This window comes from Erythrolamprus reginae, chromosome 9 (genome assembly GCF_031021105.1).
Source record: "Erythrolamprus reginae isolate rEryReg1 chromosome 9, rEryReg1.hap1, whole genome shotgun sequence".
Lineage (NCBI taxonomy): Eukaryota > Metazoa > Chordata > Lepidosauria > Squamata > Dipsadidae > Erythrolamprus > Erythrolamprus reginae.
In genome coordinates, this window is record NC_091958.1 from 47,310,346 (window position 1) to 47,335,834 (window position 25,489).

The window sequence follows — 25,489 nt, forward strand, 5'->3', positions numbered from 1 at the left end:
ATTAAGATTCCTTTTCCCCCTAGGCCTTGACAATTGTATGCATGGTATGTTTCTATGTATGTTTGGTTTTTTTATATTAAGGGGCAGTGTTCCCTCTAATTTTTTGGGGGGTGGGCGGAAAGGTATAGTGTCTGAGCGGCAGTCCCTCTGGGACTGGGCGGCACAGAAATAATAAATAAACAAACAAACAAACAAATAAATAAATAAAAAACCCACCCTGTTTTGCCTCAGAGAATTTCAAAATAAAATACTGTACTGTGTGTCTATAACAGTGAGCTCATAATAGGGCAACTCTATCAATATCAAAATGCCACTTAAATAGTTGAGCTAGTTTCAAACTAGATTTTGATTTTCTTTCTCTCTTCCTTACTCCCATTCTTTTTCTTTCTCTTTTCCTTCCTCTCTTTTTTCTATCTGTTTCTCTCTCTTCCTCTCTCTCTCCTTCCCTCTCACTCTTTCCCTCTCGGCTTCTGGGCAGGTTTGGAAAACTCTGAGTTGATGATGATTTTTAAGTGAGCGATTGCTCACTGCTCAGCTTAGAGGGAACTATGTTAAGGGGTTTTAATTCGCTTTTAGTATTGGATTATGATTCCACACTGTTTATGATGGCTGTTAGCCGCCCCGAGTTTTCGGAGAGGGGCGGCATAAAAATCCAATAAATAATAATAATAATAATAATAATAATAATAATAATAATAATAAGAAGAAGAAGAAGAAGAAGAAGAAGAAAGAAAGAAAGAAAGAAAGAAAGAAAGAAAGAAAGAAAGAAAGAAAGAAAGAAAGAAAGAAAGAAAGAAAGAAAGAAAATGATCTCACCCAGTTCACATATCCAGGATGATTTAGGACATTATCCCTGGCTGGTATGTGATCTCATCTAGGTTGTATTAACAGGATGTTCTTAAGGATTTGTGGGGAGAATTCGCCAATTACTGTAAAACGCTGTTGCAGAGAGACCCACCTGTATCACCAAGCATGGGGGAACTGGGACACCTCCCCCAGGCTTTTATATTTTATGTTTGGTATGTATGTGTTGTTTGGTTTTAAATGATGGGGTTTTATATGTTTTTCCCCTTTTAATATTAGATTTGTTCCACTGTAACATTGTTTTTATTATTGTTGCGAGACGCCCCCAGTCTTCGGAGAGGGGCGGCATACAAATCTAATAAATTATTATTATTATTATTATTATTATTATTATTATTATTATTATTATTATGTTTGCAGCACGGGATGAGACGGGCACGAGAGAAATGAGGGATGACAGAAAGGGAATAGCAGAGTTGGAAGGGACCTTGGAGGACTTCTAGTCCAGCCCCCTGCTCAGGCAGGAAACCCCAAGGTATACAGGCAGTCCTCGAGTTACGATCGTAGTGGAGCTTGCGCATCACAATCATAGCTGGATTTTTTTTAGGAAGGGGAAAAAAGACACACTGTTTAAACTGCCCGAGGAGCTGCTGATCCAGTTCTGCAGAGAAATAATTGAATCTGTCATCTGCGCCTCCATAACTGTCCGGTTTGGTTCTGTAACCCAACAAAACTGACACTGACAAGTAGAAGCAATTTTTCCCATAGGAATCAATGTAAAAAGCAAATAATGAGCCAGAATACATCCGGAACCGCTTTCTACCGCACGAATCCCAGCGGCCGATAAGGTCCCACAGAGTTGGCCTTCTCCGGGTCCCGTCGACTAAACAATGTCGTTTGGCGGGCCGCAGGGGAAGAGCCTTCTCTGTGGCGGCCCCGGCCCTCTGGAATCAACTCCCGCCAGAGATTAGAACGGCCCCCACCCTCCTTGTCTTTCGCAAATCACTCAAGACCCACCTTTGTCGCCAGGCATGGGGGAGTTAGGATATTCCTTCCCCTAGGCCATTACAAGTTATGTATGGTATGTTTGTGTGTATGTTTGGTTTTTATAATAAGGGTTTTTAGTTGTTTTATTAAATTGGATTGTTACATGTTGTTTTTTATCATTGTTGTTAGCTGCCCCGACTCTGCGGAGAGGGGCGGCATACAAATCCAATAAATAATAAAATAATAATAATGCGTGCAAACCCATTAGGAAAGAAATAAAAGCTTGGAATTTGGGTGGGAGGAGGAGGAAGAGGAAGAGGACAGTCGATCCTGAAGGGAGGAGGTGAGGTGAGGGGAATAAAAAAAATTCAAAACTTTTAAGACAAAAAAAAAAAGAGGGACTCTAAGGCGGCGAGGAGGAGCACGCGCCTCCCATGCACCCGGCACGAGGCTGCCTCCCATACACTGCGCCAGAGAGAGAAACCCAAGGGGAATGGCAGGAAACTGGCCTCAAATGTCCTGGGAAATTTTTCCGGGCTCAGGTTCTTAAGTAGAAAATGGTTCTTAAGAAGAGGCAAAAAACCCGGTTCTTATCTAGAAAAGTTCTTAAGTAGAGGTGTTCTTAGGTAGAGGTACTACTGTACGAGTCTTCGGAGAGGGGCGGCATACAAATCTAATAAGTAAGTAAGTAAGTAAGTAAGTAAGTAAGTAAGTAACTAAGTAAGTAAGTAAATAGATAAATGAATGAATGAATGAATGAATGAATGAATGAGTAAGTAAGGAAGGAAGGAAGGAAGGAAGGAAGGAAGGAAGGAAGGAAGGAAGTAAATAAATAAATAAATAGATAAATAGATAAATGGATGGATGGATGGATGAATGAATAAGTAAGTAAGTAAGTAAGTAAGTAAGTAAGTAAGTAAGTAAGTAAGTAAGTAAGTAAGTAAGTAAGTAAGTAAGTAAATAAATAGATAGATAAATAGATAAATGAATGAATGAATAAGTAAGTAAGTAAGTATGGAAGGTGTTGTGGTTCAGCCTGGGACCCCTCCGGGAATGGCTGATTTGCTGTCGGCTTCCAGCTCAGAGGGAGAGGCTGAGGACCAGGAGGTGCAGACTGACGAGGAAGCGGAATCCCAGGCTGAAGAAGAAGGACAGCCAGAGTTCCACCAGGGGGAGCTCTCCCCAGCAAGCAGCCTGGATTCCCTGGGGGAAGATGCTCCTGACATCATAGATATGCGACAAAGGAGAGCTAATCAGAGACGAACTCAATTGGCCAGGTATTTCCAGCATTAGAGGTCACAGCTGGGTTTGGGTGTGGTGCTTGGGAAAGGATAAAAGGCGGCCCCACCCTTCCTGGCTTGTGGAGTTTTATCTTGGAGATTCATGAGACCTGTCTGTGAACTTTGGTGGCTACAATCCTGGTTTGTGCCTTGGACTATTGAAACCTTGGGGGGGGGGTGCCAGCAAGAAGCTTGTGAAATTGACTGGACATCAGGACCCTGTTGTAACGTATTGTAACCTGTCTGCTGTGAAGACAGGTTTTCCTTTGTGTTTATTTTTTCCTGCTATAAAATACTTTTGGATTTTACCAGAGTGTCTGGCTGTTTTTTCAGTGGGTGTGGAGGTCTGGGAAAACCCAGACAGAACAGAAGGAAGGAAGGAAATAAATAAATAAATAGATAGATAAATAGATAAATGAATGAATGGATGGATGGATGAATGAATGAATGAATGAGTAAGTAAGTAAGTAAGTAAGTAAGTAAGTAAGTAAGTAAGTAAATAAATAGATAAATAGATAAATAGATAAATGAATGAATGAAAAATAAATAAATAAATAAATAGATAATAAACTGTAGTTTGTTTTAGTTTGGCAAGAGGTGTCTGCCCGTAAGTGAGCAGCAATAATAGGAAAGTGCTCAGAAACAATTCCACCTGATTTTTTGGTTCTCGGGGCCCCGGCATTTACCTTGTTCCCGATGGCTTTTTTGGGTGGGAAGCTAAAGCTCCGCACTTGGTGATACCTCGTCTGCAACTTGTGGTGAAGCCCTCTGAATTCCGTGTATCTCCGATAAACGTTCCACTCGTCGTCTTTTATCCTGATATACAGCTGTCAGAAACAGAGAGACGGGATCAATTGGTTTTATCCAAAGATCGAGATCTTAAATGGAAAAGGATACCAATCTGTATATATTTCCCCCCAGAACAACGACTCCCAATTGGTACTGTATGACTGTAACTTGTTGCTTGTATCCTAAGATTTTTATTAATATTGATTGTTTCTTCATTGCTTAATTGACCCCTATGACAATCGTTAACTGTTGTACCACATGATTCTTGACGAACTTATCTTTTCTTTTATGTACACTGAGAGCATCTGCACCAAGACAAATTCCTTGTGTGTCCAATCACACTTGGCCAATAAATAATTCTATCTATCTTTTTTTCTATGCATCTATGCATCTATGTATCTATGTATCTCTCTATCTATCATATCTCAAGACCTAAAATGGTCACCTAACATCAAAAACATCATCAAAAAAGCACAACAAAGAATGTTCTTTCTGCGCCAGCTCAGGAAGCTCAAACTGCCCAAGGAGCTGCTGATCCAGTTCTACAGAGGAATCAATGAGTCTGTCATCTGCATCTCTATAACTGTCTGGTTTGGTGCTGCAACCCAACAGGACCGACACAGACTTCAGAGGAGAATCAGAACTGCAGAAAAAGCAATTGCTGCCAACCTGCCTTCCATTGAGGACCTGTATACTGCACGAGTCAAAAAGAGGGCGGGGAAAATATTTACTGACCCCTCACATCCTGGACACAAATTGTTTCAACTCCTACCCTCAAAACGTCGCTACAGAGCACTGCACACCAAGACAACTAGACACAAGAACAGTTTTTTCCCGAACACCATCACTCTACTAAACAAATAATTCCCTCATCACTGTCAGACTTTCTACTAAATCTGCACTTCTATTCTACTAATTTTTCTCATCATTCCTATCACCCATTTCCTCCCACTTAGGACTGTATGACTGTAACTTGTTGCTTATATCCTAAGATTTTTATTAATATTGCTTCTTCATTGCTTATTTGACCCCTATGACCATCATTAAGTGTTGTACCACATGATTCTTGACAAATGTATATTTTATTTTATGTACGCTGAGAGCATCTGCACCAAAGACAAATTCCTTGTGTGTCCAACCACACTTGGCCAATAAAATTCTATTCTATTCTATTTTATCTATCTATCTATCTATCTATCTATCTATCTATCTATCTATCTATCTAAAGACTTTGTTTGTGTCATGCTTTTTTCTTATTTTTACAAACAACTCAAGGCGGTCAACATACCCAACCCACAACCACAACTGAACCACAAATATTCTTTAGTAAGGCAATTGTTTTGCCCCATTTTACATCCTTTAAGGGAATAATTGCATTTGCTTGTGAGAAAATCACAAAAGGAGATCCCGTGCAGGGCGAGACGGCAGGAGAAGAAGCAATGGATGGAAATTAATCGAGGAGTGAAGCAACCAGGAATTAAGGAGAAACTTCCTAACAGTGAGGACAATTAACCAGTGGAACAGCTTACCTCCAGAAGTTGTGGGTGGAGGCTTTTAAGAAGAGACTGGAGAGTCACTTGTCTGAAATGGTATAAGGTCTCCTGCTTGAGCTGGGGGTTGGACTAGAAGGCCTCTAAGGTCCCTTCCAGCTCAATTCCTATTGTACCCTGTGACAATCATTAAGTGTTGTACCTCTTGATTCTTGACAAATGTATCTTTTCTTTTATGTACACTGAGAGCATCTGCACCAAAGACAAATTCCTTGTGTGTCCAATAACACTTGGCCAATAAAGAATTCTATTCTATTCTATTCCATTCCATTCCATTCCATTCCATTCTATTCTATTCTATTCTATTCTGATGGATGAATGGATTTAAATAATGATAGTCATTGATACCAAGCAGGACAAACATTAGAAGCACACCTTAAATTATCAGTTGATGATGGAAGAAATCTGCTTTAATTTACTTCAAATTACAGTGGTACCTCGAGATACGAGTTTAATTCGTTCCGGACCTGGGCTCTTAAGTCGAGCAGCTCTTATCTCGAACGACTTTTCCCCATAGGAATTAATGTAAATAATTTTAATTGGTTCCAGCCCTCAAAAAACTCACAAAGTTAGTCTAAATTATGCAGAAAGACATGTTTTTAATGAAGAAATGTACATGTACATATAAATGAATAATGAAGTTTCTTTCACTTAACTTGTAAACTTTCTTAAACTTTTAAATTTACATACTGTGTGTTCAACTTCTCTGCCACCCAATCCTGTAGAACAGAGGTCCCCAACCCTTTTTGCACCAGGGACCGGCTTTAAGCGATCAAGAGAGGAATGGGTGAATGAATGGACGGAGGGTGGGAAGGAAGGAAGGAAAGAGGGAAGGGACAGGAACAGAGGAAGGAAGCAAGGAAACTTATGAAAGGGGAGAGTAAGAGAGGAATGAGTGAAGGGAGGGAGGGAGGGAAGAAGGTGGGAAGGAGAAAGAAAAGAAGAAATAGAGGAAGGGAAGGTAAAAGAGAGAAAGAAAAAGAGCAAGAAAGAAAGAAAGAAAGAAAGAAAGAAAGGGGGAAGGGACAGGAACAGAGGAAGGAAGCAAGGAAACTTATGAAAGGGGAGAGTAAGAGAGGAATGAGTGAAGGGAGGGAGGGAGGGAAGAAGGTGGGAAGGAGAAAGAAAAGAAGAAATAGAGGAAGGGAAGGTAAAAGAGAGAAAGAAAAAGAGCAAGAAAGAAAGAAAGAAAGAAAGAAAGGGGAAGGGACAGGAACAGAGGAAGGAAGCAAGGAAACTTATGAAAGGGGAGAGTAAGAGAAGAATGAGTGAAGGGAGGGAGGGAGGGAAGAAGGTGAGAAGGAGAAAGAAAAGAAGAAATAGAGGAAGGGAAGGTAAAAGAGAGAAAGAAAAAGACCAAGAAAGAAAGAAAGAAAGAAAGAAAGAAAGAAAGAAAGAAAGAAAGAAAGAAAGGGGGAAGGGACAGGAACAGAGGAAGGAAGCAAGGAAACTTATGAAAGGGGAGAGTAAGAGAGGAATGAGTGAAGGGAGGAAGGGAGGGAAGAAGGTAGGAAGGAGAAAGAAAAGAAGAAATAGAGGAAGGGAAGGTAAAAGAGAGAAAGAAAAAGAGCAAGAAAGAAAGAAAGAAAGAAAGAAAGGGGGAAGGGACAGGAACAGAGGAAGGAAGCAAGGAAACTTATGAAAGGGGAGAGTAAGAGAGGAATGAGTGAAGGGAGGAAGGGAGGGAAGAAGGTGGGAAGGAGAAAGAAAAGAAGAAATAGAGGAAGGGAAGGTAAAAGAGAGAAAGAAAAAGAGCAAGAAAGAAAGAAAGAAAGGGGGAAGGGACAGGAACAGAGGAAGGAAGCAAGGAAACTTATGAAAGGGGAGAGTAAGAGAGGAAGGACTGAAGGAAGGGAGGGAGGGAAGAAGGTAGGAAGGAGAAAGAAAAGAAGAAATAGAGGAAGGGAAGGTAAAAGAGAGAAAGAAAAAGAGCAAGAAAGAAAGAAAGAAAGAAAGAAAGAAAGGGGGAAGGGACAGGAACAGAGGAAGGAAGCAAGGAAACTTATGAAAGGGGAGAGTAAGAGAGGAAGGACTGAAGGAAGGGAGGGAGGGAAGAAGGTAGGAAGGAGAAAGAAAAGAAGAAATAGAGGAAGGGAAGGTAAAAGAGAGAAAGAAAAAGAGCAGGAAAGAAAGAAAGAAAGGGGGAAGGGACAGGAACAGAGGAAGGAAGCAAGGAAACTTATGAAAGGGGAGAGTAAGAGAGGAAGGACTGAAGGAAGGGAGGGAAGGAAGAAGGTAGGAAGGAGAAAGAAAAGAAGAAATAGAGGAAGGGAAGGTAAAAGAGAGAAAGAAAAAGAGCAAGAAAGAAAGCAAGAAAGAGAATGAAAGAGAAATAAAAAGCCTCCCCTTAAAACCTTAAGACGAGACAGTCTTGGCGGGGGGGCGAAACGCCTCTGCAGTCCTGGAATAGGTCACTCGCTTCATACCGGTCCCTCCGTCCCACCCCATCCCGAACTCCGGCGGGTGTAAGAAGCCGGGAGGTAATCGCCCCGTTAGCCAGATGCGTTTGGAGAGGGCAGAGGGCTTCATCTATCAATCTATCAAATTAAACCCAATCAGAGGTGCCTATTCGAGAATCCTAACTACGCTCTCCCTCCCTCCTCATAGATTAAAAGCCTTCCCAGACCTTTTTCCATCACGTGCGGCCGGCCACCCTCGCGCAAGCTAACCCAGTTCTGAAAATGCGCCGTAGCCTCGGATTGCAAAACACGCACACGATCGGGGGAGTGGGGGATCCAGATCTCTCCCTCTCTTTCTCCTTCACGATCGATCCCTGAAAGCCCCCGAGCCCCCCAGGCCGGCTGTGACGTTTTAAAACACGCGCACTGCTTCGCAGCTCTCTGCTGAATCCGGAACGCTAACTTCCGCGTTCGGATTCAGCAGACAGCTGCAAAGCAGCGCGCGTGTTTTAAAAGGTTGCAGCCGGCTTGGGGGGCTCGGGGGGAAGCCCCCGAGCCCCCCAGGCTGGCTGTGACGCTTTAAAACACGCGCGCTGCTTCGCAGCTCTCTGCTGAATCCGGAACGCTAACTTCCGCGTTCGGATTCAGCAGACAGCTGCGAAGCAGCGCGCGTGTTTTAAAAGATCACAGCCGGCCTGGGGGGCTCGGGGGCTTCCCCCTGAGCCCCCCAGGCCGGCTGCCACGTTTTAAAACACGCGCGCTGCTTCGCAGCTGTCTGCTGAATCCGAACGTGGAAGTTAGCGTTCCGGATTCAGCAGACAGCTGCGAAGCGGCGCGCGTGTTTTAAAAGGTTGCAGCCGGCCTGGGGGGCTCGGGGGCTTCCCCCCGAGCCCCCCAGGCCGGCTGCCACGTTTTAAAACACGCGCGCTGCTTCGCAGCTGTCTGCTGAATCCGAACGCGGAAGTTAGCGTTCCGGATTCAGCAGACAGCTGCGAAGCGGCGCCCGTGTTTTAAAAGGTTGCAGCCGGCCTGGGGGCTTGCCAGCACCCCCCCGAGCCCCCCAGGCCAGCTGCAACCTTTTAAAACACGCGGGATACGAGCGCCAAGGAGCTGTCTCCTGAAGCCGAAAGCGGAGGTTAGTGTTCGGCTTCAGGAGACAGCTCCTTGGCGCTCGTATCCCGAATGTGAGCTCGGGAGGCGAACAAAAATGTCGCTCCCCTCCCAGCTCTTATCTCGAGTAGCTCGTAAGTAGAGCTGCTCGTATGTCGAGGTTCCACTGTACTAATGATTTGGGGGTTTGTTTTGTTTTTTCCTATAGGTACCGTTGAGATTCAGGAAATGGTTATTTTATGGTTAAGTATAAGTGCCCCCAAATTTCTCTCCGCTTGACACCTTAATAGCAACAGCACTTAGACTTATATACCGCTTCATAGTGCTTTTACAGCCCTCTCTAAGTGGTTTACAGAATCAGCATATCACCCCCAACAATCTGGGTCCTCATTTTACCCACCTCGGAAGGATGGAAGGCTGAGTCAACTTTGAGCCTGGTGAGATTTGAACCGCTGAACTGCAGCCAGCAGTCAGCCGAAGTGGCCTGCAGCACTGCAGTCTAACCACTGCGCCGCCTCAGCTCATTAAATTCCCCGATTGTTAAATCCAACTCTCCCAAAGGTCTGTGCTATTATTTTATTTTATTTTATTTTATTTTATTATTTTATTTTATTTTATTTTATTTATTTTATTTTGATTGATTGAATTTGTATGCCGCCCCTCTCCGCAGACTCGGGGCGGCTAACAACAGTAACAAAAAACAGCATGTAACAATCCAATACTAAACAACTAAAAAAAATCCCTTATTATAAAACCAAACATACATACAAACATACCATGCATAAATTGTAAGGCCTAGGGGGAAAGAATATCTCAGTTCCCCCATGCCTGACGGCAGAGGTGGGTTTTAAGAAGCTTACGAAAGGCAAGGAGGGTGGGGACAATTCTAATCTCCGGGGGGAGTTGGTTCCAAAGGGCCGGGGCCGCCACAGAGAAGGCTCTTCCCCTGGGTCCCACCAAACGGCATTGTTTAGTTGACGGAACCCGGAGAAGGCCCACTCTGTGGGACCTAACTAGTCGCTGGGATTTGTGCAGCAGATTAATTTTGAACTTGAACAAAACACTAAGATCTCCACAACAACTCAGGAAGTTCAGAAACATGATTCTCTTTGGAGGGAAGGAAAAGAGGAACGCTGCAACGCAACATCGTTGTAGGTAACGCAATTGAGCCGAAAGGTTAAAAGGCCCCATGTTGTTGCACATGCAATCAAACCCATGCGCAGGGCTAAAGTTTCGGCATCCTTTTGGCAGCATCCGATTGCCCAGAGCTACTCCAAATTATTATGGATGAACACTGCTGCGCTGAAAGATTTGTGCACTCTCGCACCGTAGTTTTCAATCTTTCCTTTCTGAAGGCTTATAAATCATTTTTTCAACCACCTGGGTCCCACAAGGATGGAATTTTATTATTTTTTTAAAGTCAACTTTGTCCCAGAAGATATGCGGAGTGGCAGCCTTTAGGTAGGATATTTATCAAGCGTGATAAGTTTTAAGATGGTAATAAATGGGGACATTTCCACTGCCAGGACTATTGTGATTGTAACGGAACAAATAGGATCCAAACTGGAAAAGTAGATTAACGTATTTGTATTTGCATATAAACAAGGAGAAGGGATAAGAGGCGAGGGGATCGCTGAAAAAGCAAGGAATCCCTTTACAGGAAGTCTTTAACTTGCAACCATTTGTTTAGAGACTTTTATTTCATTTTATTTATTTTTATCAAGCACATTAGATAACAGATATAAGACTTGTGGACTAATCCAGAGCTCTTCAAACTTGGCAACTTTAAGACTTGTGCAAATTTGTCTGGAGAATGCTGGGTGTTGAACTCTACAAATCTTAAAGTTGTCAAATTTGAAGAGCTCTGATCTAATCTAATTTAATCTAATCTAATCTAATATAATCTAATCTAATCTATTTAATCAAAGACACTCTTAGCTATTAAAAATATTATTCATTCCTGCTCCCATTACTAACTGGGGCTGATGGGGAGTTTTGCAATTATGGGGAAAGTCTTTTTACTTAACTACTATATTTTTCGGAGTATAAGACGCACTGGAGTATAAGACACACCTTAGTTTTTGGGGAGAAAAAAAGGGAATAGAATCTGCTTATTCATCTGGCTAGTGTCCTTAGTCTGGCCAGCTTCAGCACATTATTTTATCCCCTGGTTAGAGCTTTAAAAAGCCTTATTTGGAGAGAGTAACAATAAAAGAGCTTGCAAGCCAACAAGAGCTGGGAACATCATTATCTCCCGGAAAGAAATATTCGGTGCAAGTAGAGCAATGGAAAAAACCCTCCAAAGATTTAGGGCTTGAAAAACATTCTTTCCAAAGAGTAACAATGAAAGAGCTTGTAAGAGCTGGGAACATTGTTAGCATCTGGTTAGGGCTGGAGAGAAACTTATTTGGCGCAAGTTGGAGCAATGAAAAAAAACTCTACAAAAACTTAGGGCTTGGAAAACATTGTTTGCAGAGAGTAACAACGACAGAACCTGCAAGGTAAGAGCTGGGAAGATCGTTGCACCCAGCTAGGACTGGGGGAAAAAACCTTTGAAAAAAGCTATACTCAAGAGTTTAAGACACACCAAAATTTAAGCTTCTTTTCGGGAGGAAAAAGGTTTAGAAACATAGAAACATAGAAGTCTGACGGCAGAAAATGGTCCATCTAGTCTGCCCTTATACTATTTTCTGTATTTTATCTTAGGATGGATATATGTTTATCCCAGGCATGTTTAAATTCAGTTACTGTGGATTTATCTACCACGTCTGCTGGAAGTTTGTTCCAAGGATCTACTACTCTTTCAGTAAAATAATATTTTCTCATGTTGCTTTTGTCTTATACTCCAAACAAAATAGTAAGTTAGGGACAGGAGAAAACTGCATTCTTTAGATTTATTGCAAACTTAACCCACCAGAACTTTCTAAGGCTTTCTAAGCTTCTTCATTATTAATGCTCTCCTTCTGTTTTTTACAACCATCTATTCCATTTTTAAAAGTGTAATGTGACCTATTTGCTCTGTATATTTGAAAAAACCTGCTAAAGTAATTGTTTTAGCTAAGCCATTAGCTTATCGATGGCTAGACACAGTTGGAGATTATTTTTTATTGTCTGGTATTTAGGGCTTGGGTCTTAGAAGTCTAATATTTATTTTAAATTACTTCTTGTTGGCAGGGAGGGCATTTTCCTTCCTTGTTTTACTAAAACATCATCTATTTCACGTTTCAACAAGCTACAGCGGTATCAGAAGGCTGATGCTCACATACCATTCGCTTATCAAATTGCATTTCTCTGCCAAGATTTATAAAACTAATTGCCTATAAAATCTGAATGAAGGAGTTTTCCATTTCAAAGAGACAAATTGTTTCCTATATATGTTCTTTCTTCTTCTTCTTTATTTAAAAAAAAATCTAATTATCACTTCATAACTCATGCTTATGTTTGTCAATTATGAACAGATTAACCTGAGCCAACATTATTCTCTTCCTAAATTGTGAAACATCCTTGTTGGTTTTTTTATGTGTCGGTGCCCTTGTTGCTAAGCTAATTCCAGTTGAAATCATGTTCCTACATCGTTTCTCAATTAATTTTTTATTAAAGAAGATTCTAACAAAGGAGAAAAACCATGTAAACTTAAAAGAAAAGAAATAAGCGAATAGAAATTGAAGGAAAAAGAAATACAAATGCATTTTCTCTCTCTAAGATTACTTCATAGTCCCTTTCTTTCCATGTTCAAACCCAGAAATCACAAATTCATTTTTTTACTCTTTTGTGTAAAAAATCCATAAACACTGCAGTTTAATGTTTCCAAATGTAAAATAATGCACTTGGGGAAAAGGAATCCTCAATCTGAGTATTGCATTGGCAGTTCTGTGTTAGCAAAAACTTCAGAAGAGACGGATTTAGGGGTAGTGATTTCTGACAGTCTCAAAATGGGTGAGCAGTGTGGTCGGGCAGAAGGAAAAGCAAGTAGGATGCTTGGCTGCATAGTTAGAGGGATAACAAGCAGGAAGAGGGAGATTGTGATCCCCTTATATAGAGCGCTGGTGAGACCGCATTTGGAATACTGTGTTCAGTTCTGGAGACCTCACCTACAAAAAGATATTGACAAAATTGAACGGGTCCAAAGACGGGCTACAAGAATGGTGGAAGGTCTTAAGCATAAAACGTATCAGGAAAGACTTCATGAACTCAATCTGTATAGTCTGGAGGACAGAAGGAAAAGGGGGGACATGATCGAAACATTTAAATATGTTAAAGGGTTAAATAAGGTTCAGGAGGGAAGTGTTTTTAATAGGAAAGTGAACACAAGAACAAGGGGGCACAATCTGAAGTTTGTTGGGGGAAAGATCAAAAGCAACGTGAGAAAATATTATTTCACTGAAAGAGTAGTAGATCCTTGGAACAAACTTCCAGCAGATGTGGTTGGTAAATCCACAGTAACTGAATTTAAACATGCCTGGGATAAACATATATCCATTGTAAGATAAAATACAGGAAATAGTATAAGGGCAGACTAGATGGAGAGGTCTTTTTCTGCCGTCAGTCTTCTATGTTTCTATGTTTCTAAATATCCTCCTTCTAATCTAGGCTGGAATTTTGGTATTTTGTTTGTTATATATGTTGGCCGCAATGACTACTGTATGCACAAAAATGGGAGGACACTTTGATTCCGACCACAAACAAATGATTGCAGAAGTTGATGGAGTTGGCGGAAATGGCAAAATTGTGGATAATTATTTTCTTAAAATCGGGGGTTTTAGATCAGATTTAGATTACTTTTAATGTTTGGGTTTCTTGCATGTTCTTTTGCATTTTATTTCTGTTTTGTAAGCCGCCCCGAGTCTACGGAGAACAGTGGCCCAGAAATCCAAATAATAAAGAAAGAAACAAATGACTTCTAGTCACTGACAAATCTGTCCAGGTACAGATTAGGTGACACCTAATTCAATAGCAGTAATTGTGAAAGGGACCTCGGAGTCTTAGTGGGACAATCGCTTAAATATGAGCCAGCGGTGTGCAGCAGCAGCCAAAAAAGCTAAGCCAATCCCAGGCTGTATTATTTATTTATTTATTATTTATTTATTTATTATTTGGATTTGTGTACCGCCCCTCTCCGAAGACTCGGAGACTAACAGAGAGATACAGTATGTAAACCACTATCTGTAAGACAAACATCTGTATACAGTGATCCCTCGATTTTCGCGATCTCGATCTTCGCGAAACACTATATCGCGATTTTTCCCCACCCGATGATGTCACTCTCTTCCTTCCTTTCTCATCTTTCTTTCTCTCTCTCTTTCTCTATCTTGCTTCTTCCTCTCTCACACTCTCTTCCTCCCTCTCTCATCTCTTTCTTTCCTTCTCTCTCTTTCTCTATCTCTCCCCCTCTTGCTGGCGGGCGGCGGGCGGGCGAGCGGGGCATCAGCGAGGAGCCGGGGTTTCCCCTTTGCGTGGGCGGCCGGGAAGACCCAGGGAAGGTTCCTTCGGCCGCCCAGCAGCTGATCTGCTCGGTAGCGCAGCAGCAGCAAGGAGCCGAATCGGGGTTTCACCTTTGTGTGCGGGGAAACCCCGATTCGGCTCCTCGCTGCTGCTGCGCTACCGAGCAGATCAGCTGCTGGGCGGCCGAAGGAACCTTCCCTGGGTCTTCCCGGCTGCCCATGCAAAGGGGAAACCCCGGCTCCTCGCTGATGCCCACCGCTCGCCCGCCCACCAGCAAGAGGGGGAAGACCCAGGGAAGGTTCCTTCGGCCGCCCAGCAGCTGATCTGCTCGGTAGCGCAGCAGCAGCTAGGAGCCGAATCGGGGTTTCCCCTTTGCGTGGGCGGCGGGGAACGCAAACTCCATCATCTACGCATGCACGGCCATAGAAAAAATGGGCGCACATGCGCAGATGGTGTTTTTACTTCCGCAACCCTACATCGCGAATAATCGATTATCGCGAGGGGTCTTGGAACGGAACCCTCGCGATAATAGAGGGATCACTGTACTGTATTTTGTTCCTAGGTTGTCTCAAAATAGTAGTTATTTGTTTGTTTGTTTGTTTGTTTATTTGTTTATTTATTAGAAACATAGAAACATAGAAGACTGACGGCAGAAAAAGACCTCATGGTCCATCTAGTCTGCCCTTATACTATTTCTTGTATTTTATCTTTCATTCATTCATTCATTTATTTATTAGATTTGTATGCCGCCCCTCTCCGAAGACTCAGGGCGGCTAACAACAATGAAAAGACAATGAAAACAAATCTAATATTAAAAATAATCTTTAAAAAACCCCAATTTAAAGAACCACTCATACATACAAGCATACCACGTCTAAATTCTATAAGCCTAGGGGGAAGTGAAATTTCAATTCCCCCATGCCTGACGACAGAGGTGGGTTTTAAGGAGCTTGCGAAAGGCAAGGAGGGTGGGGGGCAACTCTGATATCTGGGGGGAGCTGGTTCCAGAGGGTCGGGGCCGCCACAGAGAAGGCTCTTCTCCTGGGTCCCACCAAACGACATTGCTTAGTCAATGGGACCCGGAGAAGGCCAACTCTGTGGGACCTAACCAGTCGCTGGGATTCGTGCGGCAGAAGGCGGTCCCGGAGATATTCTGGCCCGGTGCCATGAAGGGCTTTATAGGTCATAACCAACACTTTGAATTGTGAACGGAAATTGATCGGCAACCAATGCAGACTGCGGAGTGTTGGTGTAACATGGGCATACCTTGGGAAGCCCATGATTGCTCTGTTGTGCACACTAAGACGTACCATGCTTTCCAATATTTAATTTTATTGGGATAAAGGTCCATGGCTAAGCTTTTTTTTTTTTTTTAAAGCATAGTTTTAAAACAATGCCCATTCTTTTTTTCGCTGTTGGTCTTTTCTTTTAATTAAAGAAACCCAACCAGGTAAAACCCTGAGTTGCCTTCCATGAGAAATGAATAAATATTTCTACCGTCTCTTAAAAATTAAATTACAGTGTATTGGGATCCTTAATTACTTAACAACAGGTTATGGCTTAATATGCAACACTGAACTCTGTGATTCACCAGCACTATGATTTTCTCAGTAGTGGAGTACGTTTAAAAAAAAAAAAAGACAGGGTTTGTGTTTAAAAATCTGATTAGGAGATGAAAAAAAGGCTACAAAAATGTAGGAAAAACATTTGCAGGAACTGGATACAGTCTAGTCCAGCGATGGTGAACCTATGGCACGGGTGCCACGGGTTGCACACAAAGCCATATCTACTGGCACATGAGCTGTTGCCCTAGCTCTGCTCCAATGTGCATGTGTGTGCTGGACAGCTGATTTTTGGCCTACATAGAGGCTCTGGGAGGATGTTTTTGGCTTCCAGAGAGCCTCCGGAAGGAAGGGGGAGGGCATTTTTACCCTCCCTTGACCAGGGAAGCCTTTGGAGCCTGGAAAGGATGAAACAAGAGCCTACTGGGCCCACCAAAAGTTGGGAAACAAGCCATTCTCAACCTCCAGAGGGCCTCCAGGGGGACGGGGGAAGCTATTTTCGACTTCCCCAGGCATTGAATAATGGGTGTGGGCACTTGCGCATTTGCGACAGTGCGCGCCCACGCTCTTTCGGCACCCAAGGGAAAAAAATTGCCATCACTGGTCTAGTCTAACTAAGAGAATGGGGGAACATGATAGCAGTCTTCAGGTATATGAGGGATGGCCACCAAGAGATAAATCCACAGTAACTGAATTGAAACATGCCTGGGATAAACATAGATCCATCCTAAGATAAAATACAGAAAATAGTATAAGGGCAGACTAGATGGACCATGAGGTCTTTTTCTGCCGTCAGACTTCTATGTTTCTATAATAATAATAATAATAATAATAATTATTATTATTATTATTATTATTAATTATTATTATTATTATTATTTATTGGATTTGTATGCCGCCCCTCTCCGTAGACTCGGGGCGGCTAACAACAATAATAAACACAACATGTACAATCCAATAATAAAAAACAACTAAAAACCCCTATTATAAAACCAAACATACACACAAACATACCATGCATAACTTGTAATGGCCTAGGGGGAAGGAATATCTCAACTCCCCCATGCCTGGCGGTATAAATGAGTCTTGAGTAGTTTACGAAAGACAGGGAGGGTGGGGGCAGTTCTAATCTCTGGGGGAGTTGGTTCCAGAGGGCCGGGGCCGCCACAGAGAAGGCTCTTCCCCTGGGGCCTGCCAAACGACATTGTTTAGTCGACGGGACCCGGAGAAGGCCAACTCTGTGGGACCTTATCGGTCGCTAGGATTTGTGCGGTAGCAGGCGGTTCCGGAGGTATTCTGGTCCATTGCCATGTAGGGCTTTAAAGGTCATGACCAACACTTTGAATTGTGACCGGAAACTGATCGGCAGCCAATGCAAGCCACAGAGTGTTGAAGAAACACTCTATGTAAGAAGAGTTAGTCAATCTATTCTCCAAAGCACCTGAAGGCAGAACAAGAAGCAACAGATGAAAACTAGTCGAGGACAGAACCAACTTAGAACTAAGGATAAATTTCCTCCAAGAAGTTAGGCTTTCTGCGCGCATGGCAGTGCCAAAAATTGCCCTGCGCATGCACAGCGGCCTGCTGATTGTCGGGCACGCATATATGCTAGAACCTGGAAGTTCGGCTTTTTAGGAGTGCACCCCAAGAAGCCCATGCGCATGGTTAGCCATCATGCTCTAGGCCAGGAGTAGGCAAAGTTGGCTCTTCTCTGACATAAGGCGGGGTGGCGCAGCAGGTAGAGTGCTGTACTGCAGGCCACTGAAGCTGACTGTAGATCTGTAGGTCAGCGGTTCAAATCTCATCACCGGCTCAAGGTTGACTCAGCCTTCCATCCTTCCAAGGTGGGGAAAATGAGGACCTGGATTGAGGGGGCAATAGGCTGGCTCTGTTAAAAAAAGTGCTATTGCTAACATGTTGTAAGCCGCCCTGAGTCTAAGGAGAAGGGCGGCATAAAAATTGAATAATTGAATGAATGAATGAATGAATGAATGAATGAATGAATGAATGAATGAATGTGGACTTCAACTCCCAGAATTCCTGAGCTAGCATGATAGGCTCAGGAATTCTGGGAGTTGAAGTCCACAAGTCATAGAAGAGCCATCTTTGCCAACCCCTGCTCTAAGGCTGATAACTCATTGTACTCCGCCTTCCTCCAATTTTGCCAGTTCTTTTCTTACACAAAGTTGGCAAATCAACAACATACTTTGACTTAATTCCTAAAGCAAAATATTGTGTATTCACGGATCAAGTCTGAACATTATGCAAAGCCGAATGCAGACCACAGGACGGGCCTCTCTACTGTGCAAATCCATCAAGGTATCATTTGTAATACTAATGCCTTCTAATTGCATCATTTTTCTACTAGAAGCATGGTCTTGAGACCGTAAAGGGCAAATAAAGCACTGCCTATTTGTCTAGTTAATCCACTGTTGTCTTTTCTCGTTCAGCAGCAGTTCCCGGGAGTCTGGCAATATATATATCATCTTTTCCTTCATTTACTACCTGATTCTTTGCTGTTTAAAAAAAAAATTACAGAATTGAACTCTTGACTTTCACCAAGAAAAATAAGAATTTTTCCACTAAGCCATGGTTATTCCTCTCTGACCCTGCTTAAACCAATTTCTTTAGCACAAATGAGCCATCTCATTAACCTCATTATATTGCAATAATTGGTCTTACAAGCTCTTACAGAGAGATTGAAGAAAGCAAGCCATGGGTGGTTAAATACCTTATGAATCCCAGCGACTGGTCAAGTCCCACAGAGTCGGACGTCTCCAGGTTCTGTCAACTAGACCAGTGTTTCCCAACCTTGGCCACTTGAAGATATTTGGACTTCAACGCCCAGAATTCCCCAGCCAGCATTTGCTGGCTAGGGAATTCTGGGAGTTGAAGTCCAGATATCGTCAAATGGCCAAGGTTGGGAAACACTGAACTAGACAATGTCGTTTGGAGGGGCCTAGGGGAAGAGCCTTCTCTGTGGGGGCCCCCGGCCCTCTGGAATCAGCTCCCCCCAGAGACTCGCACTGCCCCCACCCTCCTTGCCTTCCATAAGAGTCTGAAGACTCATTTATGCCACCAGGCCCGGGGCCATTAGATCTTTGCCCCCTGGCTAATGAATGTGTTGAGAGGATGTTGAGTGGATGGAATGATGGTTTTTTATGCTTTTGGGGGGGAGGTTAGGTTCTTAACTAATTAATTGGATTCAAGATTTTGTACACTGTGTATTTTATGTTGTGAGCTGCCCCGAGTCCTCGGAGAGGGGTGGCATAGAAATCCAATTAATAATATTAATAATATTATTATTATTATTATTAATAATAATAACAACAACAACAACAACAACAACCACAAAACAACAATAACGCGGCCGCGAGAGCTATCGTGGGGCTTCCCAGATTCGCCCACATTTCTACAACACTCCATGGCCTGCACTGGCTGCCAATCAATTTCTGGTCACAATTCAAAGTGTTGGTAATGACCTTTAAAGCCTTACATGGCAGTGGACCAGAATATCTCCGGAACCGCCTTCTACCGCACGAATCCCAGCGGCCGATAAGATCCCACAGAGTTGGCCTTCTCCGGGTCCCGTCAACCAAACAATGTCGTTTGACGGGCCCCAGGGGAAGAGCCTTCTCTGTGGCAGCCCCGGCCCTCTGGAATCAACTCGCCCTGGAGATTAAAACGGCCCCCACCCTCCTTGTCTTTCGCAAATTACTCAAGAGCCACCTATATCGCCAGGCATGGGGGAACTGAGACACTTCCCCGAGGCTTTTATATTTTATGTATTGGTATGTTATATGTCGCATGGTTTTTAATTACTGGGGTTTTAAATATCTTTTTTTTTAACATTAGATTTGTTGCAATGTTATATTGTTTTTTTATTATGTTGTGAGCCGCCCCGAGTCTTCGGAGAGGGGCGGCATACAACTCTAATTAAATAAAATAAATAAATAAATAAATAAATAACAACAACAACAACAACAACAAATAATAATAATAGTAATAATAATAATAATACATTATTTCTGAGAATCAGCAAATGCTCAGAGAACAGGTGAACACATGTAGCAAACAACTATTTTTCTGCAACCATCATTCCAGTTGCTGATATCTTCTTAGCTCTCTTATGGCTTTCTGTGATGGCCTTCAGATATCTCTCTCCAACAGCTTTATCTATTGATTTGATATTTCATCTTGCCTTTATTACTTTATAAGTAACTCAAGGCAGTGAAGATTGTTAACGTATGAGCAGAGTAATCCTTGTTTACCAAGGTTGCGCACACACAGAAACATTTATATTGAGATTAGTTGTGAATAATTGCTCATCCACACATAGATATACTAACTTGAATTAAAGTTTACTTTGAGAAATAGCATGTTCACTAAGAGGATGCGAAACATATGATGGACATTACAAAGGACATGGCAGCATTAGTTAAAAGGAACGAGATGGGAGAATTTAGAGAAATAAAGGAAGCAGCGATAGAAAGCGCTCAGGCGGTAATAGTCCTAGGCTGGAAGGATGCGACAAAATGGACAATACAAAACTCATGGTGGATTATATTCAATTTGAGATTATAGATAAGAGGATGAATTCGGCCAATGAAACTGATCTGCGGGAACTGATGGGACGATGGGACAAGGGAAGAGGATATGTGGTCAGTAGAATTCGAGACCAAGCTATCAAGAATAAATTGGAATCACTTTATAATATGTAAATAGATATACAGGTATTGCTCTTGAGTTAAAAGGGTATATACAAAATATGCCCCCATTTTGGTGGAGGGATATGAATGTTGTCTGATGTCGGGCAGTAATCACTGAGCACTTGTTATATGTTGTGTCTGTGTTTTATATTATAAAATCAATCAATAAATAAATTTTAAAACATTTGATACATACAGAATATAGTTATCGGCTATGAATAAATTAACTGCCTTGAAATGGTCCTGGGTTGGGCCTAGAGGCAAAAAGGAGCTGTGACGTTCCTTCAATATACCAGGGTGAACCGACATTAAAAAGACATACAGTGATCCCTCGATTTTCGCGGGTTCAAACTTCGCGAAATGGCTATACCACGGTTTTTCAAAAAATATTAATTAAAAAGTACTCTGCGGTTTTTTTTTCTATACCACGGTTTTTCCCACCCGATGACGTCATACGTCATCACCAAGAGTCACTTCTCTCTCTCTTTCTCTTTCTTTCCTGTCATTCACTGCTTCAATCATTTTCTCATTTCTCTTTTTTCTCCCCTTTTTCTATCATTTTTCTTTCTCTCTCTACCTTCCACTCTCCCCCCTCTTGCTCTCTCTCTCTTTCTCCCTCTCCCTCTCTGTGAGAACGCCTGCCCCCACCTCTCCTGCAGCCCCCTCGCTGATAGCTGGGACGAAAGTGCTCTCAGCTAAGGGACTGTGAGAGGGGCGAGGCAGGCATTCTCAAAGCGCTCAGAGCGGCTACCAGCCGAATGAGGAGGATGAGAAGCCGTAGCCGCCAGCGCAGCTGCAGGAGGACCCGTGTCCGAAGAAAGCCGGTGAGAGGGGTGGATCGGGCGGGCGGGCGGTAGCGGCGAGGGGGCTGGAGGCGCTGGGGGGCAGGGGCAGCCGACATTCAAAGCAATCTTTGCCGGCCTCCGCACTTTCGTCGCTCCCTGCCCTAACTTCAAGCCCGGCTCCTTGCGCTGCCTTGAAAAAGGGTGCGTGGGGGTAGTTTTTGGCTGTCCATAGCCAAAAATGGTGTTTTTACTTCCGCACTGCTACTTCGCGGAAAATCGACTTTCGCGGGAGGTCTTGGAATGTAACCCCCGCGAAAATCGAGGGAACACTGTATATAGCCCCTCCCTGGTACAGAGCTGGAGGGATCAGGCCTGGTGGCTCAACTGTTAATTCTCTGCCTTACAAGGCAGAAGCTGCCAAATCGAATCCCAGTAAGGAAGGGTGTGGCTAGCTGATGAGGCCAGAACAAGGCCGAAATGGTACCATCCTAGTCTCCCTTAATTTTAAAATTTCAGCTAAAAACATTTGATACATATACAGTATATCAATACATATATATATGCCCACTAAATCCCTCATTGTGTATTGGACAAAAATAAATAAATAAATAAATCTCCTTTCCCAGAAGGTGTTCCTTTCTTCCTGGGCAATTACCGCTTCCCCGCCATCCATCACACCAGCTCCTCTCCCTGGGCATCATAACGCCCACCGATAAACTCTTCGCTTCTAACTTTCAAAACAGAATCTCCAATTCTTAGCCCTGGAAGTCAAGTATGACTTGAGCTAGGAAAGTCTTACTTAGCTAATCCTCACCAATCCACTTGTAGGAAAGCGGAGGAGAGGCGACTAACGTTACGGATAACCAGATTAATAAGAAACGGAGTGCTTAAGACACTGTTCTCCCCCTTGTTTATTTTCCACACCAGAAGACTGAAGATGGCTGAGGTTTATCACCCGTCCCTTGTGTTAGCTGCTCTGGCTTAGATTCGGGTCTCATTTCGCATCAAGCTTCGACTGTTGGTTCTCTGCTTAACAGCAGGGATAGCCAATTCCCCTAATGAGCTACGCACAAAGAAGCCAAGATACCCACCGAATAAAATATACAAATATCTATGGGGGGTGGGAACGATAATGGTAGTGATCTGATGACAATTTACATCTAAACGACGATGCTAGATCTCAAAGAGCAATAAAACACGGCAATGCGAATTACAGGGCTATTTTCGAGCAATAAAGATGCACCAATAAAAAATAAATTAATCTTTAAAAACCGGGCAGTTCTACCGCAGCAGGGAAAATTAAAAGACATTAAAGAGCTCTCCGTAATTCCGGCCCCTGTTTTAGCCAAACAAGGGGAAAAATTCGATAGGGACTTGGAAATGTTCTCTTTTCATTCACTGGATATTTTGGCTCGGTGACTTCAGCCATTAAGCCAAACAAAAACCACGATGTATTCTTGTTTTATTTTTATTTATTCGGTGTTTCTGCTGCCCAACCAAATCTGGGAGGCTCGCCATACTCAAACGCAGTGGTCCCCAAACTACGGCCCGCGGGCCACATGCGGCCCACTGAGGCCATTTATCCGGCCCGCCAGTGAGTGACAGGAGCACAGGGAAAAGAGAGAGAGAAAGAAAGAAAAGGGAAAGAGAGGGAGGGTAGGAGAAGTGGAGAGGAATGAAGGAGGGAAGGAAGGAAGGAAGGAAAGAAGGAGAAATGGAGGGAACAAGGAAGAAAGAAAGAAAAAAAGAAAGAAAGAAAGGAAGGAAGGAAGGAAGGAAGGAAGGAAGGAAGGAAGGAAGGAAGGAAGGAAGGAAGAATGAAATGGAGGGACAGAGAAAGGAAGGACTGTTTTGGGGGGGGGGTGTAATTTTTTAAAAAAATTCTCTCAGCATACATTCAAACCACACAGTGTACCATCTAATTTTCCATGAATAAAATGTGGTATTTTGGTAGTAACTAATATCAATCATCAAAAAAGTTGCAAAAGGTTTTTTTTTCTAATTTTGTCATCCAGTTACATTCATTTTCTTTTAATTAAATTCCCTCCTTAATGTTCCTTCAAAAAGTGCAACACCAATTATATTTCTAACTTATTAACCATTATGCCAAAGTGCTTCCTTCTTTCTTTATACATTTTTCATAAGCCAAGAAAACCTTGTATAGCCAATCACATATCAACAAAAGAAAATTAAAAACAAAACATAAACATATATGAATTTCAGATCTTCTCCCCCCTCTAAATAGTACATTCCCATTTTGTTTTTTACTTTAAAACAAGGTATGTGCAGTGTGCATAGGGAATTGTTCATAGGGTTTTTTTATAGTCCGGCCTTCCAACAATCCGAAGGACAGTGAACTGGCCCCCTGTGTAAAAAGTTTGGGGATCCCTGCAAAACGCAACGTAGATTTTTAACAAACATTCGCCGAAAGTTTGCAGGATATGTTTGGGTTGTTCAGCACAAATACATTTTTGCTGCCCTACTGTTGGTGAACCTTAAAGTTTATCTTTGCTTTGTGAACTTATAGCTTGGCAGTTAATTACAGTCAACTAGTCAGTAAAACAAGACCAGCTCATGAACTGCTCACTGCAAAATTTAGGCTTAAATTGAAGGAAGTAGGGAAAAGCACTAGGCCACACAGATGTGAATTAAATCATATCACATCCCTGATGAATATACAGTAGGGGTGACAAATAGATTTTAGGAATTAGATTAGATTAGAATGCCTGAACAGTGGTACCTCTACTTACAAACTTAATTCGTTCCCTGACCAGGTTCTTAAGTAGAAAAGTTTGTAAGAAGAAGTTATTTTTCCCATAGGAATCAATGTAAAAGCAAATAATATGTGCGATTGGGGAAACCACAGGGAGGGTGGAGGCCCTGTTTCCTCCCAGGAGATTCTTAAAAAAGCCTTACCAAAGCTTCTCCACGCATTTTCCAGCCCTGTTTCCTCCCAGGAGATTCCTAGAGAAGCCCCACGGAGGCTTCTCCCCACCTTTTCCTCCCAGGAATGTTCAAGTTTCTAGTCCATGTGGAAGCCTATCAAATTACAGTTTGGAGCATCTTTCAGAATCATCTTTACACTTGGCCGAAGACAAACTGATCCAGGATAACTGTTAAGCTCCCTCCTACACAAGAAGCCCGGGAAGGGTAACAATTCAGGCTTAACTTTGATACCTCTTCTTAGTTTCCATATGCTGCTCTTAATTCTAGTTCTCTAGGCTTTTCCTCCATGACTTAACGGTGCTTAGAGCTGATTATTTCACAAAGAGCTCTCATTACTTAACTTACACAAATGATAAACAGGAATCTGGGCGGGGGGGGGGGACCGGCTTTATCTGCAGTGATTTTCAAGGACTTTTTAGAAATAAACAATTACATAATGCAAATTCTGTAGCAGCAGCAACAACGCTGCTGTGATTTGCTTATATCTGCGGAAACGTGTTTGATGTCGGAGTTGGTTCTGAGGTTGGGGCCCCACAGGAGAACCAGTTCATGTGCCAAGTTATGTTGAAGCAGGAGAAACTTTAGCTACCTGTTTATATCCATGGATTGCAAAACTGGCTACGTTGCACATATGAGACAAAGTGACTTATGTCGGAGTGTCACAAAAATGAGGACAAGCTGCTTCCTCCCATCAAAAAGTGAGGACCAGTTCATAGCTCACCCCAGTTTGGTCCAGTGATTAAGGCACCATGCTAAAAAGCTGGCTGGGTGACTTTGGGCCAATCACCAGGAGACTGTGAGTTCTAGTACCACCTTAGGTATACAAGCCGGCTGGGTGGTTTTGGCACAATTAATTAATTAATTAATTGGATTTGTATGCCGCCCCTCTCCGTAGACTCGGGGCGGCTCACAGCAATAATAAAGACAATGTAGAAACAAATCTAATAATTTAAAAAACACTAAAAATTCCATTATTAAAAGCAAACATACACACAAACATACCATGTATAAACTGTATAGGCCCGGGGGAGATGTCTCAGTTCCCCCATGCCTGACGGCAGAGGTGGGTTTTAAGAAGTTTACGAAAGGCGAAGAGGGTGGGGGCAGTTCTAATCTCCAGAGGGAG

The 25,489-nt window shown here is 42.7% G+C and overlaps 1 protein-coding gene across 2 annotated transcripts in view; it reads right to left on the reverse strand.

Moving 5' to 3' along the window:
* SNX29 (sorting nexin 29) overlaps positions 1-25,489 on the reverse strand; it is a 213,071-nt gene that overhangs the window by 64,128 nt on the left and 123,454 nt on the right. For both annotated transcript variants that reach the window (XR_011559849.1, XM_070761121.1), the window contains exon 19: positions 3,758-3,898. Coding sequence is in view for 1 of the 2 variants with exons in the window: in XM_070761121.1 (XP_070617222.1) it covers positions 3,758-3,898 (141 nt within the window). In the remaining variant the exon portion in view is untranslated. The remainder of the gene's footprint in view (positions 1-3,757; positions 3,899-25,489) is intronic.